Here is a 19954-nt window from a genome sequence, read left to right as displayed (position 1 = left end):
AGTCACTACAAAAACAGGTTGGTCTGTAATGGCTTTTAATAAGAACCTGTATATGCTACGTTGTTCATTATGCTTGAATAGAACAGGCTTCTACACTCAACAGCACTTATCATGTGGAAAAACTACAAGTATTTATAGTATTTATAGTAGATTCAACAGTTCAGCAAGAGGAAACACTGAATCTATAACAAAGATAAATCCCACTGAGTGCAGTATGCTGTCTCTGCAAGTGCGAATTTTCATGGCAATGCATATGTGCGCCTGAACGTAATGCAAAAGTGAAAATGTGAGATTAAAAATCTTCAAAAAAATAAAGTTTCCCATATATATTGGTGTTAGGTCAGAGAGGTAGGAATTAGTAACGGGAAGACAGAAACATGTAAAAAAGATCTGGCAAATGTAAAACTTTAAAAAGTCTCAAATTAATATGCAAGCCAGGGCCTGTTTCAGAACAGAAGGTACAAGTCAACATGATAATTACAAAGTTTGCACCGGATCTAGTAACCCACAGCCGCACAATAGCAGATAGCATTTACTGGTGGTCTGTTTGAGAGCAACATCTGCTTGCTTGGTCTGGTGCACCACTCAGTATATATTACAGTTATATCCTGTCCAAAAATGAATTAGCAAAGAATTACAGATATTTCAATAATGCAGTTATATGGGTTTTTTTTTTCCTTTTTTTTGGCGATAGTAAGTAAAGTATTTTTTTGCCTTTATTTTATTGCTTCCCTTACAATGGCATAGACACCACTGTGGTTAAAAAGAAACTCTAGATATCTCCTAGGTCTTTGAAAGCATTTGTCAAAATAAATAAATGTGTGGTTAGATAATTAAGAAGATGATTTCCTTTATGTTGGAGAACCCTGATCTCATGGACACTTTGCAGCACACACAAGTAATTAATAATAACTGACAATGACACACAACTTGTCTTCTAAATTAAGAATAAACAATACCTTCCGAAAAAGAAAGCCAGACATGCCGACGGGATTTATGCTAATTTCCTTCAGCTCAGCAATGTCATGCATTGTGCAAGTGAATTTTCACACCCCTTACAAGTTATTCATTCTATTGAAGGACTTGTGTGAGCCTTGAAGATGTTATTATTTCAACGTACCAGCGGAAGGATGGTTAATCCTGTACCGGCTCTATGCAAACTATCATTTATTTCTCAGTGTTTCTTTCCCAGCAAGAACTGTTGCAGAAGAGTGATCAAGGAAATGATTCATTTGTAACAATACATATTTTTTCTAAACAAATGTATTGCCGCTTGCAACTTGAACAACAGTTACTAGGTTGCAGTGGCTTTGACAAAAATAACAAATTATGTTGTATTCTAGCACACCATGCTTTGTATGAATCCTACTGTTTGCCAGGAGTTATAAAAAGGATGGCAAGCAGGTGCAGCGAATCAGTGGTGGAACAAAAGCTCTTTCATACAAAGCAGAACATATAAACATAATAGAGCTATGGCAGAAAGCTGTATGTGGATTGGATATTTAAAACTGATGACAGCAGAACAGCACAAGATTCTACCAGCTTAAAATTTGAAAGGGGTGGCAAAAAAGGTCATTTTAAATCCTTCAGTCATATATACAAAATCCAAGGATCTATAACTAGTAAGACATACACATTTAATCTGGGACATTGGAAAAGTCTTATATTTCAGCCGCAGTAGTTCTATAACTAAACTTTTTGTAGTTTTGCAAAAGGAGCACCAATTAATTTGCAGCAATGTCAGTTAGTATATGGCAGCGTATGGGGTCACAGTGATCCACACACCGCTCTCAATTCTAAAACAGTACCTGTAAACACTCAGTATTTCCCTTCCTGCCAAGTTTGTGCTTTCCCAAAGAACAACTGCAGAATTAGGAAAGAAAATGGCATGGAAACTAAGACATCCTGAAATGTTTTTTTTTTCCCTAATAGCTAAGTACAAACACAAGTCTTTACATATTTGGCAACAAAAAAATGAAATCAAGCTTTGCATATTTGAAGTGATTTTTAAGCACTAGCTTTGTTGGTGTCATCATGTTTGCAAAATACAGCCTTGTTTTCTACTTTCAGAAATACACAGTATATTCCAAGTCACACACATACACACAGCCAGTACAACTTTCCATAGCAATCTACCACCATTGCTAATAAAACTGGAGACATATATTAAAGCAAACAAGCATAATGCAGACTAGACACTAGAAATTAGGTTGTGCAGCACCACTTCCAAAACACCTAATTCATCTGTCTTGTTCATGACCCAACCTGTAAGAAAAGCTTGGAAGCTTATTCAATAGATGGCACATGTAAAATAGGTTACTTTTTTTTTCAACATCTGTTGTTTATACCCAAGAAAACACACCAGGGGCAAGAAAATTAATTCCCCAATTGCTATCAACGGTGTTAGGCAATGGTAATAAACAGCTTAGTGTAAAGCCTCTAGCTACAATAAATTGACTGTCAATATAGTCTGATATGCTAATGCTGTGCAGAGGAGAAATGGATACATTGAAAACAAATTACTGTTGTGATAATCTACAGATATCTTCTCATCCTTTAACATAAAGACTGACGTCTTTCAAATCCTTGAGTGGTTTAAAGAGCATTATTATTCCTCTGTAACTGAAAATATGTTATATCTGCCTTTATATGTTTGATAAAATATAAAAACATGGAAAAATACAGAAACAGATGGATAGAACACAGCTGAGAGTTATAGATAGATAGATAGATAGAGAGAGAGAGAGAGAGAGAGAGAGAGAGAGAGAGAGCGATAGATAGATAGATAGATAGATAGATAGACAACAGATGAGAGATAGACAAAGGTGATAAATATAAAGGCAGACAGGTATAGACAGACAAACAAAGGTGATATAGATAGATGATAGATAGATAGATAGATAATAGATAGATAGATAGATAGATAGATAGATAGATAGATAGATAGATAGATAGACGCATACCCTGGCACTACCAGAAAGTTCCCTTGCAGAATATAATGGCTGGTGTACACAGGGGACTCCCTCAGCTGTGAATAACTGCATGTGGGATGTTTCCTCATCCATTTCCCACTCATATATACATTCATAAGGCTTAGTGCCAGCAATACCATTAATTATTGGTTCTAGGTGAGCAAACCTAGAAAGCTTGGTCAGTTAATGCAGAACTGCTTTTCAGACTCAAGATCTGGTTGCACCACTGTCATTAAAGTGAGGGGGGGTGGGGGTTGTAGTGCCAGTCTGATCATTTCCTCCCCCACCTCTAATATACTGCAGGCTTGGCACCAAGCCACCATAAACCACATAGTACCCTAGTGCCATCTACAGGCTATTCTGACAGTCTAATTTAGAGGCAACAGACAAGCCTCAGTGAAATAAATTAGACAGCTCTACATTTAAATCTTTATTAGTAGGGAATTATTGGACTGAGAGCTAATACTGGATTTTGTTAAAATATGAGTTTCCCTGCTCACTAATCCCTCTTTAGATGGCAAATTTCACAGCTAAAATAAGCTTTGACAGATTGCCTCTGCTTTACTGAGATGAATATATATATATTTACAATAGGTTGATTTGGTTCTGCATAATTTGCTTTATCATTACTTGAAGAAATCCCCTTAACTCAATAAATACAGTAGGTGTGTTCTAACAGCATAACACAGCAAATATTCTGATTTAAGTACAATTAACCCTGAAGGATACTGAGGAAAACTTGTTTCTAAAATGTTCAAAGCTGTGGGGGGGGGGGGGGGGGGGGGCATTTAGATCTATGACTGTATAGTTATAACTTTTCACACTCTTATGAATTCTACATTACACACATCTCTATGCCTAACACAACCCGTAAAAAAAGACAAAGAGGAGATTATTCAACCATACATTATTTTTGCTTATATGAAATTATTCCAGATACGTAAAGCAGGCGTTCATTGTTAGTGGAAAGTAATCTGACAGTTGTTATGCTTAGAAGACAGTGATCTCAGTTAAATATAAAGCCTATAGTGCACTAGCAGAGGCACAAGACTTATAACACACATTAGGCATCTGATTAGCTACAAGCACGTGTTTTACCTGCATGCCTTCACCTTTATTTATTCTGCTTCCAACTGAAGTTAAATTACTTTGGATGACATTGTTTCTCCCAAATATAAATTGCACCCAGTCATGCCCTTTCTCACAGTAAGTGCTACTAAATATGTAAAATACATCAACATATTTTTCAACTAGAGTAAAAAAAAGTAAACCCCTTTTTTTTTGTGACATTTTCCATTAAAAACAAAGCATTTAAAAAGCAATTTTCTAAAGACTGCACAGTGGAACATAAGTGGATCATAGGTGACATTTATTGTGAAATTAGAAATTCCTGGGGAAACATTTTTTATTGTAGGAAAAAAAAAAGGTTACAGCTGGACTTTGATAATTAACATGCACAAATATGGTACAATACAGCCAAGAATATACACAAGTATATATGCATACACATATATATGCATATATGTATACCAGACTTGTGAGTCCTCATTGCTTGTAAAGTTAAAGGGGTTGATTTTTTTTCCCTCTATATATCATGAGCAAGCCAAAGAAGACCGAATGAAGACATACTGGCACTTCAATACTGGTTGATTGGGCACTTGTATGCAGTACTTATAGACCAGTAAAAGTGCTCGTTTACCTGTCTGGTGTGTAAGGGACCTTTAGTCTTGAAGCCTCCCTGGGAACTGCACTCTGAGGCACTGAAGTGATCTGAACTAGTGGAAGAGCGTTTGGAGAGGGTGTCACAACCCCCCACAAAGGTGTTGTCCAAAGGAAGTTCCTGAATCACATGGTGCTTTTTCACAGATACTGGGGTGTCTGCTTTTAGGTGAAAAGTAGACTGCGGAGAGGCAGATTTGTAATGCTTTGCTAGGTCAGGGCTATTGGGCTTGAAGGTTGTTGGTGGAGTGGTACCCCAGTCAAATCGTCCTATCCCTTGTTCCTCCAGCTCAGCTGGGAGGCTTATTGTCCCGTTGATGGGTTCGTGTACAGTGTCATCTGGTTTAGACTCCTCAATAGTGACAAAGTTCAGCAGGGAACTCTTGGGAGATTTCCTTTTCTTCCTTTTCTTTTTCTTATTCTGCTTGTTCTCTTGGTTTGGTGACATCCACTCTGCTCCTTGCTTGCTCCTTTGGGCTGCCTTAAACCTGGAGGCATGGCGACATCTCACCAGCACTGTGACAAAGATGACCACTATCACCACCATAGCGCCTGCCACAATGGCGATCATAATTGTAAGATAATCCTCATTCTGGTAAGGTTGGCTGCTGTCCCCAATATTCCTGTCTAGGGGTGTTTCCATAGTCCTCCTTATCAAATCGTAGATATATGAGGCATTTCCAGCAGTTTCATTGACATACAAGAAGACCAGTACCAGAGTGTGCAAGGGCTTGGGGTATCCTAAGTCACTTATGTTGACCACCAGGCGATGAAGGCCAACATCTGCAGCACTTGGCTTCTCCTCAAGAGTAATGTTGCCGGTTACTGGGTCAATCCTAAACAAGCCTTTATTGTTTCCACTAACAATGGTGTATTTCAGTTCAGCGTTCATGCCAGTGTCAGTATCCACAGCAAATACCTCTGCAACCACAGAGCCTGGTATGGCTGAGAGAGGCACCAGCTTAAACGATGTGTTGGATGGTGGGGAGATAACTACAGGGCTATTATCATTAGCGTCCATTATATTAATGGTGACTTTGGCCGTGGAGGAACGTGGAGGCTGACCCCCATCTACTGCTTTGACATCAAACGTGTAGGAACTCTGCTGCTCTCTGTCAAAAGAAACATTCGACTTGATTAACCCCGAATATGGATCCAACACAAAGTTCTCATTGTCATTTAGAATAGAGAGGGTGACGGCCTTGTTTTCCCCTGCATCGGAATCAGTGGCTGTTATAACCCCCACGGTGCTGTACTTCGGCAGGTTCTCAGAGACAAAAAACTGAAAGTGGTTGTGAGTAAATTTAGGGCTGTTGTCGTTCTCGTCCAGGACAGTGACAATGACGGCTGCTTGGCTCTGGAGTGGGGGAGTCCCATTGTCTCTGGCTGTGACAGTGAAGATAAATCGCTCCTGCTCCTCTCTGTCAAACACCCTAGAAGCTGTCAGAACTCCCGTTTTTCGGTCGAGATCGAAAAAAGAAGCGTTGGGGCCAAGCTGATAAACTATGTCCGAGTTCTTGCCACTGTCTTCATCAGATGCACTAACAGTGGTCAAGTAGAGGCCTCGGCGATTGTTTTCAGAAACTGAGAGTTCAATGACAGGCTGGCTAAAAATCGGGGGGTTGTCATTCTCATCCTCCAGCTCTACTCTCACCAAGGCTGTCTGGTTGAGGCTGGGCTTTCCAGTGTCGGCTGCGACTATTTTAAAGCTGAATTCTTTGATGCCCTCATAGTCCAATAGGGAAGAAGTTTCTAACAAATACTGGTTGTCATAGACTGCTTTCAGGTGGAAGGGAACCTCTCTCTCGATGAAGCAGATCACTTTGCTATTCACGTCAGTGTCTTTATCAGAAACGGTAATCAGGGCGATCTTTGTGTTGATGGGATCCTTCTCAGATAAGTATACGGTGCCATTGATGGGACTTATGATGTACCTGAGATCGATGTTAGGAGGGTTATCGTTAACATCAGTCACGTTAATGGTCACTGTCGCCCTTGCAGGGGTGGAGCTGCCATCGGTTGCCAGAACAGTTAACTTGTGGACTGCAGTCTCTTCCCGGTCTAGTGGCCTTTGCACTGTTATTAGCCCTGTGGTGTTGTTTAAAGCAAAAAGTCTCTTGGTGGCAGATGTCACTTGGGCACCAAAGATATACTTGATTTCAGCATTACTTCCTATATCTGCGTCAGTCGCGTGTAGCTGAACGACTGAAGTCCCAATGGGGGCATTTTCTGGGATGTGCACCTCCACCTGACTTTCCTTAAATACTGGTTTGTTGTCGTTTACATCACTTACTGTAACTTGCAGGATAGCAGTGCTGGATTTCTGAGGGGTCCCACCATCTTCCACTTTGATTTTCATCACATATGTATCTTTCTGTTCTCTGTCCAAGTTCTGCTGCACAATAAGTTGCGGCCACTTTTCCCCCTCTGGTGTTTCAACAATATCCAGCCCAAAGACACTCTGTCCATTTAATAACTCATAGTGCTGGACGCCGTTAAAGCCTGTGTCGGGATCCACTGCTGATGGGATGGGAAACCGACTATTGATAAGAGTGTTTTCTGGTATCGATATATTGATGACAGTAGATGGGAACATAGGCGCGTTATCATTGGTATCCTTGACGATTATCTTTATCTTGATGAGCCTGAAAAAGTCATTGGGAAGTATAACTACTTCAAGTTCAAAGAAACACTCATTTTCATCTGAATTAGACGAGCCGGCACATAGCTTCTCTCTGTCTATCCTGGTGGAGGTGGTGAAGATTTCTCCAGTGCTGCTGGACACCTTGACCAGTGGAGAGTCCCCAGCTTTAGAAACCAGTCTGTAGACAAGGCTGGTGCTGCTTCCAGTGGCAGCATTTATATGGGAGATATTCAGATCCTTTGGTATATTCCCTATTGGTACATTTTCAGGCAGTTCCTCTCGGATGGTATAAATAAGTTCTTGGGCGATTGCAGAATCCAGCCTTAAGCAGGCAATAAGAGCAGCCAACAGGTAAAAATCCCTTAGGTTCATGATAATGTACTTGGATGTTGCTTGGATTTTTCAGGAGTTAAATGTCACTGAGGAAGAGGAGGAGGAGGCGTGCATGGGTAGTACGATCTCTTACATCTCATTTCTAATTGGACTCAGCAGCTGTCAACACAATCACAAATAAACAGATTTGTTTCAGTTTTTGAGAAATACAAATGATGTGCACATCATATACATATGCCTATGTCAAATCGCTCATCAGAGTATTTTGCTTCCTCACTTGTCAATTTACATTGCCCAATAGCTGGAACTAATTCATCAGCATTAGCATCCACTGCACAAAATCGCAGTCTACTTCCCTTTATTAAGCTGCTACAGTATGTTGTTCCCACACGTTTTTTCTCTCCCTTCCTGTGCCTCATGCCCCTGCTACTCAATGTGTAATTCACATCATGCATCTATCCGTGTAACCGCTGCCAATAAAAATCCGAAGTCCTTACCAGTATTCCTTGTAACTGCACTGTCAGCTGCCAAATGCAATTTGTGCTTCATTGCTCTTACTCTGGAGTCATTTTCCTTATCAGAACCCTTTCCTTCTGTCTTTCATAGTCCATTGCTATGATATGGTGTGCTAGGCAGCCCATACCAACGCTGACACTGCAGCAACCACACAACATGCAATCAGTGATGGCCCACAAACAATGCGTGTGTTGTATACATAGGCAAGGTCCGGTCTGTGGCCCTTCAGCTGTTCTTGAACTAGAACTCCCAAAGCCCGCCTGTCTGCCAATACTGGAAGTTGCAGTTCAACAACAGAAGAAGGGCCACGACCTGTCAATTTCCTAGGGAGTCCATGCAACGCGGCTGATAATGAACCAAGTTTACTGTTAAAGAAAAGGTCTTACAACTTACAAGTGAGCGGGTTTCCATCCAGTTATAGCGCAGCCATCGGATCAGCAGTAAAATAACGGAATGCAAATGAAACCATTGAGCAATGCTCTAATACAGATTGGCCATCCAAAGAGTTAATACTCGTACATTCTGTCGGTTGGTTGGTAGTGCAGCAGAAGTAGAATGCTTTCCGGGTGCTGATGAAGAGGGTGCTCGCACCCCAAGCAGTGGGTTTGCTCAGACTGGCCAGTTCCTAAGCACTAGTCTTAGCTGCATTAGGCGGTGGGGAGGCTGATGCATGCGATTAGTTCCATCAGAGTGATCTAGGCAGGTAGATGCAGCCAGTGCCTTCATAGTACTCTCCCACACACAGATTTACATCACGGGAAAAGACACAGGAGAATAGAAGGCAGCACAATTCAGATTCACAGCCCCTAGACAACTTCTATACTGTACTTTCCATTTGGTCCCTGCTGGAATAGGGTCTATGGATTCGGGAAGCCATCCAATAGTTCCTGGCAGCAAGCAATCAGTAGCAGTTTGCCAATCCCAAGCCCAAGCGTTTCCTTAGGATGGTGAAAGAGCAACTCCAAGGGAACACAAATCGCTCAGTTTCCTGGCAAATCGCGCCCTCCGCGGGGAGCAGCAGTGCCGGGCTCCGGGCAGGGACATTCACAAACAGTAACATATCCACTTGGACACATCCAGCCACTTACATTCCCCATCGAGGATCAGGATCGTTACAATCTGTTACATTATCGCCGTAATAAAAAAAAAAAACAACCAACGGGAGCCCAAGTGCTGCAAGTTGCGATAGTTGAAGTAAGGGTTGAAGGATGTGTAGCTATCGCAGCAGCGCTGACAGTTGCAAGAAATCCCCAGATAAATAGAAGCAGAAGATGCTCTCGGTACTACTCTCCTCTGAGCGCCGCACTCACCAGCCCTCCCTCCTTCCCTCTGAACTGGATTTCTTCATACAACTCTCAATAAACCGTACAGGAGGGGGGGCTGATCTCAGACCCGCCCAGAGCCACCCGACTGGCTGGCTGCGACTATGTGGCTGGGAGGCAGACAGCGGCCGCCTCCTTATTAGCCTGTCAGCCCGTCGCTCACATAACGCTGGGACTAAGGCGGCGCCTGAATCGGTCAGTGGAGAATGGGACTGGGGCTGCTGCCAGCTCTGGAAGGTCGGACCTGCAGACAAGCAACTGGCAGCATCAGGAAAGAAGGTGTCTCTCTATCTCTCATGGCTACACAATCACCTGTGCATACAGACAGACACAAACCCACAACCGGACATACAAAGGCACACAGATACACCTACCCATACACTCTTTGGCACCCAACATGCACAGACAGGAACACATAATGACACAGGCAAACACTCGCCCAGATGCTCCATGGCACCCAGCTCACACACCCGGTTATATATAATAACCCAGGCACACTGTCAGAGATACACTATGTAGCACCCAGCTCACACATTCAGAGATACACTCTGTAGCACCCAGCTCACACAACCGGTTATACAAATGCACATTATGACCCAGGCACACATTCAGCGATACACTATGTAGCACCCAACTGAGACACTCAGACATACATAAGCATATAATGACCCATGCACACACACACAGATATACTCTGTGGCACCCAACTCATACACCCAGACATAGACAGACATGCACACACACAATGATACAGAACACACCCATATACTCTTTGGCACCCAACTCACACACCCGGTCATACACAAACACAATTAGTGACCCCCGGCACACATTCTTTGGCACCCAACTCACACACCCAGATATACACTTCAACACTTTATGACCCAGACACACATTTACAGATACACGCTTTAGCACTTATCTCACACACCCAGATGATATGCACTTAACCCAGGGACACACTTACCCCTATGTTGTATGGCACCCAACTCACATACCCAGATATGCACAGGCACATAATGAACATAAACCCAAACACTTTGTGGCACCCAAATACTCACACATCCAGACAAGACACAAACAAACAAACCAGGAAAGACAAACACATATATAATATAATATAGAATTGAATATACAAACGTTTACAAACTCACACAGCTGCAGACATTAGCACGCACATACAGATATACACATACAGATATATACATACAGATATACACAGACCTATATATTTATTGTATATAAACTGTACACAAGCACACACACAGTCTTACATGTAAACAGGACATACATATGTACCGTAGTGCTACCCAACACCCAGACACACATACAGTACACACCTAGGCACATACACTGCATACTTCTCAGCACACTTGCTCACACTATACAGGCACAAACACAGCTCCATTCCCTCTCCCTCCCGGCTGCCTCTCCCATTCACACACTCACACTCTGCAATTCAGGCTCCTTGGATCATTTTTCATTTAAAGTTCCGCCTCAGGTATTTTATTCATAATTGACAACCATAACCATGCAATACAGAGCAAGGAAACCTAGGCCCTGCGGCTATTGCAGGCGTAGAGCTCCCATACTGGGTGAGTACGATGGGAGTTGTAGTCCTAGAGCCATTGGGGCGGGAGGGCGGACACAGGGAAGGCAGACATGGGGCAGCTTGCCATACACTGAGGATTAGCAGCCCTCCCCTCCTACACGCCCGTCCGCCCTGCCGACAAGACCCTTGGGCCAGTAATCAATCCGTAAGGGGAAAGGGCTGTGAAGGGCAATAAAATCCATTAAAAGGACAGCGTGCCCCGGGCAGAGATCCTATTCGCCGGGAATGTGCCGCGCCGGGCTGCGCATATACAGGGGGAGAGGAGAGCGATGCGTCGGGGAAGGGGATGGAGGATGGATCGGCTGTGCAGAAGGCAAGGGCTGCTCTGTCCGTGGTGCTGAAACTGCTCTGCATTAAGCGCAGTCACCGCCGCCAGGGATGTTTCACGCAATCCGCAGCCCTCCAGCTAATCTACCAACAACGACCGGAGGGCCATGGGATTGATACCCCTGTCTGTTTTGTACCCTCAAGAAGATCGTCAATCAGGGATATTTTGCTGTTAGTACCCACGCCCTCCTTTCCTTACTCAACCCAGCCCACTCCTCTATACAGTCAAAAGAGATTCTTAATCCAGCTTGTTTCCTCAGAACAGTAACTTCTATTGTATAATCACATGCTGAGTGAGATAATGCCTGCCTGCTTGTGTCACCCTAATCAGGCTTATGTCACACATGGATCTGGCCTGTTAAATATACATCAAGCTTCTCTCTGTAACAACTATCTGTATTGTAAGATATATATTTTAATAAAATACAACTTCAGGAATGTATTCACACCGGTAAAAGCAGAATACAAATATTCAATGTAAATATCCTCAAGTTTAATATTGTGGGTACAGAATATGCATTCAGGCATAGGTTGTCCCTGTTAAAAGCCTTTTATATGGGTTATTTTCATGCCAGCACATTGTGGTTTGTTCTGTAGAACAGGGAAGAAAGCCAAGCAGCTGTCCATCCAGCAGCCCTATAAGTCATGCTATCTCACACACTGGGACCATCTCTTGGGAGACAATTTATATGAAAAATAGCTTTGTGGCCTGATGTTTTTGTAATGGCTATTGGTTTCTGTAAATGGAGATATTTCTCAAGCCAGTCTTCCACAGTTAACATTTTAGTTAATATAAAAGGCATTAGCACTTCAAGCTAGTTTTACTCAACAGCTTTAACCCCTTGATAGCGATCACATTGCATACAAAGCATGTTACCGTGGAGACATTCAACTTGTCCTCTCCCAGCTGTTGTTAAATTACAAGACTATGACTGCCAGGGGTCTATGGGAGTTGAAGTTCAGTAGCATCTGGAGAAAAGCAGATGGGCAGCTTTATTTCACCTTATCAATTCTGATTGTTTCAGGGAGCTTTGCACACCAGGGTGTGTTGCAATTTCATTTTACTATTTATTAATTAACATTCAAAGCGCTCTACATGCTTAATGAGAAACCTGATCTCAAAATTTTCATAGATAAATTATTAGCCTAAATGCAGATCATAAAATGTGGCTGTATTGTTACAATTAGCAATGAATTACACACATAATTCTAGTCCCTATAAAACATATCACTATGTCTTAGCTTCTATGGTCAGATGTATACCATGACTTTTATACCATTCTGCAGTCGGATGGGTATAAAATGCTCAGGGAAGAAAGGTCATTGCACTTACCATATTATGGTCAGGATTCTATTACCTGTGGGAAAGCCACTGGTGGATTTTATTTCAAAATTATTATCACTGCTGTAGTGTTTGTAAGTACTGGGAGATAAAGCAGAGTTAAATTTAGCATAGTCTGAAGAGGCCATATCTGTATCAATAATGGGTTTCTAGAAAATGCTCATATTGCACCAGGTTTTCTTTTCTTTTAAAGGATCAGTAAGCTTATAGAAAAGTTGCTCTTGTGGGTGTAATGCTTGCATTAGGTGCCTATGGGACTGGGAAAATCAAACACTTCTTGCTTGCCAGTGATTCAGACTGGTTTGCTACAAATATTGCAACATGTTTTGTGTGGGGAATTAAATAAGTTACATTGTTTTTCTGCACACCCTGTTAGAAGTCCAGCTCCTGTTTGTAGCAATTGCAGTAACGATTTTATTTAATGAAGTAAAGAGTGTTGGCTTAAAACAGTGATCCCCAACCAGGGGCTCGTTAGAAACGTGTTGCTCCCCAACTCCTTGGATGTTGCTCTCAGTGCCTCCAAACCAGGTAGTTATTTTTGAATTCCTGACTTGGGGGCAAGTTTTGGTTGAATAAAAACAAGATTTCCTACCAAATAAAGCCCCCTGTAAGCTGATAGTGTGCATAGAGGCTACCTAATAGCCAATCTTAGCCCTTATTTGGCACCTCTATGAACTTTTATGATGCTTGTGTTGCTCTCCAAGTCTTTTTACATTTGACTGTGGCTCATGAGTAAGAAAAGTTGGGGATCCCTGGCTTAAACAGTAATGAGGGGGAATGAAGTCATTATGGAATTAAACTGTTACATACAGAGTTTTTGAACAAGAAGGTTAATGCCATATGAACAAGAATACAGACATACAGAATGAAAACCATGGCTGTATCTCTAATTCAGACAAAGCTCCAAAAGTATCTATCTAGGAGAACCCTAACTGCCCAAACTGCCTTCCAGGATAAGTCACAGGACTACTGCACTATATATATACTGTATATATATATATATATATATAATGGTGCTTGAGGATATCATCACTTAAAATCAGCACTTGATCAGTGATGTACAACTTGTTATTTGTTTCAAGTGGCATCCTGGAACTTGTGTAGTATAAGAAATAATGTGCCACCTGTTGTAAAGTATGAGAATATTAAAAGTCCCCTTGTAGATCCATGACCTGTATAAAAGCACTCCACATTCCACATCATATAAAAGCCTTTATATGGTCATGAAACTCATTGATAACTTCTATATATACATGTACATATTCAATTATTGTCAAGTGACATGGCATGTTATATGAAATTTCCTCCACTCTTAATAAAAACAAAGTAAGGCACACACTAACACAAAAGAGTCATAAGAAGTTATAAGTTTTGTGACATATTTGGATAAAAGAAGAGTTACCAGTGATACTGTATTGTACCCACGGAACCTTGAAAGGCCTAATATTTTGCACACATTTTGAATACATTTATTGACACAATAGGCTGTATCATGGTTTTAGATATTGCACTGAAAAAAAAAAGGAAAAGATAGGTGAGTGTTAACAAAGGTAATTTAATGTGTATGTACATCTTGAGTAATAAATGCAAAAGTATGTCACTGTGTCATTTTCCTTAGATTTGACAATATGTGTGCACCCCCCCCCCAATCATTTAGAGAGCTGAAAAAACATGTGTTTCTGGTCCTTTATTAAATCCTGATATACAGTAGCCCTTTGTATTACATACAGAAAAAAATGTGTTGGTAGAGGTCCACCACAATCTCTTTGCTTTGATTTTAATTCTAAGGAGCTGCCCCTAGGGGCAGTGGTGTAACTATAGAAGAAGCAGACCCTTTGGTAGGGGGGGGGGGGTGAGACCACAGGGTCTGATTCATCTATAGTGAGTGAGTAGGTGGCCCCAAAATAAACAAGAACAGGTCTGTGCTCCCCTGTACCAACAAAAGGAACACTGGGATTATTACTTGCCTTGGGACATACAGAATTTAAAGCACCATTTGCAAAGGACATTAAAAGACACTCCTAGAAGGCTGTTTTGTAAATCCCTGTCAAAGCAAGCCCTGGTTTAGTCATCTGGGAACAGGAGACAGAAGGGCTTAGTGGTGCATCAGCCTTGCATGCTGTGTCCTTTAATAAATTACTTCCAGTATATCAACAAAATGCTTGTGACCATGCATCATTTGTCTGAGAAAACCTGTGTGAATGTGACATGTTACCATAGTAACCCCCCCATGTATTGCTCACAATCACATAGTTGTGCACACAAATCTTTTACTGTTCTTGCTTGTCTTTACTTTTGTTTGCGTGTGGAGATTTATTACCATGACCATTCTACATTGCACCACAGGGATGCTCAAGTTGTGGCCATTCAGCTGAAATATATCTACATAACGTCTCTGATTTTCAGTTTAACATATCTAGCTAATTTTAAGCCCTAAAAGAAATCAACTTGATGTAGGCTGTCCTATAAAAAGGTATTTAATTGTAGCGAGAATGTGTAGGAGTAAGCAGGAGACAGAGTAGGAAGGCTACCTGGCTGTGTACGGAACTCCCAGAGGGGCTGGGGATGCTGTCTGCCACTGCAAGGAGCAAAGAGAACATTTGACTAAGGCTTCCTACATACAAGCATTTTTTCTGAGTATTTGTAAGAGCATTAAAATACATATATTGCATTTATGTGCATTTTTTAATGCATCTAAGGGGCCCATTTACTTACTCACGAACGGGCCGAATGCGTCCGATTGCGTTTTTTTCGTAATGATCGGTATTTTGCGATTTTTTCGGAAAATTATCGCGACTTTTTCGTTACCAATACGATTTTTGCGGAAAAACGCGAGTTTTTCGTAGCCATTCCGAAAGTTGCGATCTTTTCGTAGCGTTAAAACTTGCGCAAAAAGTTGCGATTTTTTCGTAGTGTTAAAACTTGCGCAAAACATCTCGCCTTTTAAGTTTTAACGCTACGAAAAAAGCGCAACTTTTTGCTCAAGTTGCGAAAAAATCGCAAAAAATACGAAAAAGTCGCAAAATGTTCGTTTTCCAATCGGAATTTTTCCAATTCGGTCAGAATTCGTGTCTTAGTAAATCAGCCCCTAAGTGTGTTTGTTTGAGTTCTAAACACATTCCTCAATTCTACTGCAAGTGCAAAAAAATGCAATTAGATTCATTGGTGCCTGCCTACTCTTGTATAAATCCCCACTCTCCTACCTGAGAGCCAGTGGGGAGAAGGGATTTATGTGAAACTACAGAGGAAACAGACCCTGTGGTCTGGGTGGGGTGTGATTCCTCTATTGTTACGCTACTTATTACATTGACTAAAATAAAATGCAATTGTAAAGAAATATGGGTACAAACAGCATAAAATGGAGTGAATTAGATGATGCATTTGGGTGCGTTCAAATGTGCGTCTTACATGTACATTGAATACGTGCAAAAAAAGGCCTGTGTCCTAAGCTACTGACTGAGAAATTGAGCAATCCCCAAAGAGTCTTTAAGTATCACAAGTATAGGGGTGAAACATAAGCATGTTTTTGCTGGTAGTACACAGCAGACCCAGTATAGTGAGGGAACTCTTGTTCTAATGTCCTCCCCTTGTTCTAATGTGCACCCAGAGGGCAAGAGTTATTTTTATGATATATGTTTTGTATGCTGAAATGGGTACCCCCATGTTACAATAAACTCCCTTAAAGTGAAGAAAGTGAATGTTGGATATCCTATATACACATATAAATGTGTGTGCATAAATGTTGCTACATAAAATACCAAATACAGGTATCGGACCCCTTATCCGGAAACCCGTTATCCAGAAAGCTCCGAATTACGGAATGCCCGTCTCCCATAGACTCCATTTTAAGCAAATAATTCAGAATTTTAAAACTGATTTCCTTTTTCTATGTAGAAATAAAACAGAACCTTGTAATTGATTCCAACTAAGATATAACTAATCCTTATTGGATGCAAAACAATCCTATTGGGTTTAATTAATGTTTTATTGATTTTTTAGTAGACTTAAGGCATTGAGATCCAAATTACGGAAAGACCCCTTATCCGGAATACCCTTGGTCCCGAGCATTCTGGATAATGGGTCCTATACCTGTATCTTGAAATCTTGCATCAAGGTCACTATAAGAAAGACACATGGGACCCTATTTATTATGATGTGCAAAAAACAGCAACAAAATTCACCACATAGTTCCAGGCTTTGCCCTTTATTTTACACGGCTTTTTACACAATTTGTTCTTGGTTTTATTTTACACAGCATAAATAGACCCCTTGATGTAAGTTTACAAATGAAAAAAAAAAATCCCAATACATTTAGGGGGAGATTTATCAACGTTCCAGTTTGATTTTTTTTCTCATGAATTCCAGAAAAATTTGAGGTATTTGAGTTTTTTTATTTGAACAAGTTTTCCTTAATAAATACATTTTGAATTAATTAAATAAATTAAATAATATTAAGCATTCAATATGAGAGTTTATTCGATTTAGAAAAACAAACTGGAATTCACAAACTTAAAAACTTCTGCTTACTGGTTCATTCCTAGTTCTCTAAGCCCCCTATGCTGCAAAGACACAGGCCATCCAATGCGTCTTTCTCCAAGTCCCTGTTTCCTAAAATTTTAGACAAAGTTAAGGTTAGGCATGTTGGCTAGTTGGGTAGACTCACAAGCACATAACCAGCACACCATAGGTTGAGAAGAAGAGACTGTAAATTAATTAGGATAGCACGCCAAAATGCCATTTATATATTGCAATTACTTTACTAAGAATTGTATTATATGGGTAAAATTATTAGGACCAGAAATCTAGATGGAAGTCAAAATGTTAATACAAAGACTTAATACAGTTAACTCTTTGTATTAACATGTTGGCTTCCTTCTAGATTTTACACTGCATATTAGGCAAAATACTGTACTTTACCGAGAATCCCATGGGTTGTGCCCTGGCCTCACAGACCTCTTTTTAATTTTCAGAATGGTCAGTTCCACCCAGATTCATAATAAGATAGTTTCAAGCATATGTTCAGATACTAGAGGACATTTTAGTGTCAATTAAGTGATCACTCAGTAGATGCTGGAACATGAGCAAAAATGGAACTTGCCCAAGACAATCCATGTCAAAATCTTTCAACTCCAATGAAGAAACTGACAGACTTCTCATTTTAAATTTGCTGTGGATGCTCTATAAGCACTGGTACACAAACTGTGGGGTTAGTCCCTCTAGGGACCCCATATAAATGGCTGGGGTGGGGGCAGCAGTTGTGGTGAAGTTTTTGTAGAATACCTATTTGCTTTTCTAAATATTTCAGCAAGGCGGCTTGAAAGTTAATTAGGTTGAAATTTCTTGTAAACATTTGTTTGGGGACTTACCCAATGTTGGGCCTAAAGAATAAGTAAAACTTTTTTTTCCTAACTCTAAAACAACTCTATACAGCTCCCCAAATAACATTCTCCCTGCATTCTGTCTCATGCAGAATCTGTACCACATGCAGTTCAACGTCAACTCTCTCAGCTACTTCCTAGTCTAGTGTGAAGCTCTGTTCCTTTTCTTTGCTGAGCTCTCCTTCTCTCTATGACTGTGAAGGTGGTCAAGAGGTGTCTGCTTTGCATGCTTTCTGCCTCTCCTCCAATGGAAATCATGGACAGTAGGCATCTCTTGACCATCTTTTTAGTCAGAGAGAGAGAGAGAAGGAGAGCTCAGCAAAGAAAAGGGGGTGGAGGCTCTTGCTAGACTAGGAAGTAGCTGAGAGAGTCATGAGACAGAATGTAGAAAGAAACGTATTTTATTCTGGGGGTGGTATAGAGTCTTTTTATGATAAAAGGCATACTTATCCTTTAAATGAAGGCTTAGTCCCAAACCACTGATCTACTGCATCCCCTACTGTAAGCCAAAAAGCCCCATACATTATTTTATTTGAGCACTGCCATAAGCTGGACAAATGTAGTTAATACACTGTCAGTTCTATAATTATTCTTTACTTTTGAAGATATGACGGGTTTGGGACATTTATCTGTAATGCACCATGCCTTAATGTTACTGAATAATAATACATTTAAAGAATAAAACAAATAATGGCATTGTTTTGCCACTAATGTGGACTTGAATTTAAATAATCTTAATTACAAGGTGCAGCTATGGGATTTATTATCTGGAATGCTTGGGACTTAGGGATTTTGTACTGCGTTATTTTTATAAAGAAAATACATACCAGTCAAAAATGAAAAATTGTTCATTTGAATATGACTTATGTGACTCTTACTTTGGAACTCTCTGGATAAACAGTTTACATGTACAGTAATACAGTAACCCATACCTTACTTTGCACTAGCAGAGGAAGTTTCATTATCTACACCAACAGAGCCTACAATCTGATTTCCCAACCAGGTGTATAGCAATAGGGAAAGATGCAGCTACTGTGGGACCCAGTGGATTTGAAACTTGGTTTCAAAACAGGTCATTTCAAAAAGGTTTGGATGACCTAAAAATATTTTGCTCTGGGTACTAGAAACATCTAATTATGAGCTTGGTCCTTAGCACAGAGGGGCTAATTAAAAACCAATATATCAATATCAATATATTTTTTACAGGAAAGAAGAAACCAAAAGAGAATCAAAATTAATGAAAAACATTCACGCACAAGTGTTCTGGGCCTAATTAAAGTCATAAAAAGTAAACTGGCAATGCTAACTGCTATGCCTCACTGAATAATGTACAAGATGGTCCTGAAAGAACTTACCACTCACCATTACTACTGTGTAAGTGTCCAATGAGTTTATCAAGGGAATTGTTTAAGCCCAAAATGTGGCCTAATTACTGTATATACTCGAGTATAAGCCTAGTTTTTCAGCACCAAAAATGAGCTGAAAAAGTCACCCTCGGCTTATACTCGAGTCGGGTGCCATAGGTCCCTCCAAACTAGCACCCTCTGTCCATTGTGTGCAAATTAGGCCTCCTGCAACCAGACCCTTCAGTGCCCTGGCCGCTCCCAAATTTATCTTCATCTACCATCCTCACCTGTCCCATTCTGCACTAGACATTTCACTTTATATTCTACATAAACTATATATAGTTTTGAAGGATTTTAACTCTTTGTGTTTTAGCTTGGTTGCTGAGTACTCTTAAGGTATCATTGTTGATAAAACAATTGTTTTTGTTGACCCTCCACTTACA

General features: G+C 40.6%; 1 protein-coding gene across 2 annotated transcripts in view; it reads right to left on the bottom strand.

Annotated features, from left to right (window-relative positions):
• Positions 1-10494, bottom strand: part of pcdh9 (protocadherin 9) — a 1048626-nt gene extending 1038132 nt beyond the window's left edge. Inside the window, exons 1-2 of one of the 2 annotated variants that reach the window (XM_031897111.1) lie at positions 8578-10494; positions 4672-7827 (exon numbers count right to left, since the gene is read on the bottom strand). In XM_031897111.1, coding sequence (XP_031752971.1) covers positions 4672-7707 — 3036 coding nt within the window. In that variant the 5' untranslated portion in view covers positions 7708-7827; positions 8578-10494. The remainder of the gene's footprint in view (positions 1-4671; positions 7828-8577) is intronic. The other variant, XM_031897110.1, reaches the window with a different exon arrangement.
• Positions 10495-19954: the final 9460 nt, after the last annotated feature.

Source organism: Xenopus tropicalis, chromosome 2 (assembly GCF_000004195.4).
Source record: "Xenopus tropicalis strain Nigerian chromosome 2, UCB_Xtro_10.0, whole genome shotgun sequence".
In the NCBI taxonomy this organism is placed as follows: domain Eukaryota; kingdom Metazoa; phylum Chordata; class Amphibia; order Anura; family Pipidae; genus Xenopus; species Xenopus tropicalis.
This window is presented reverse-complemented; position numbering and strand designations above follow the sequence as displayed.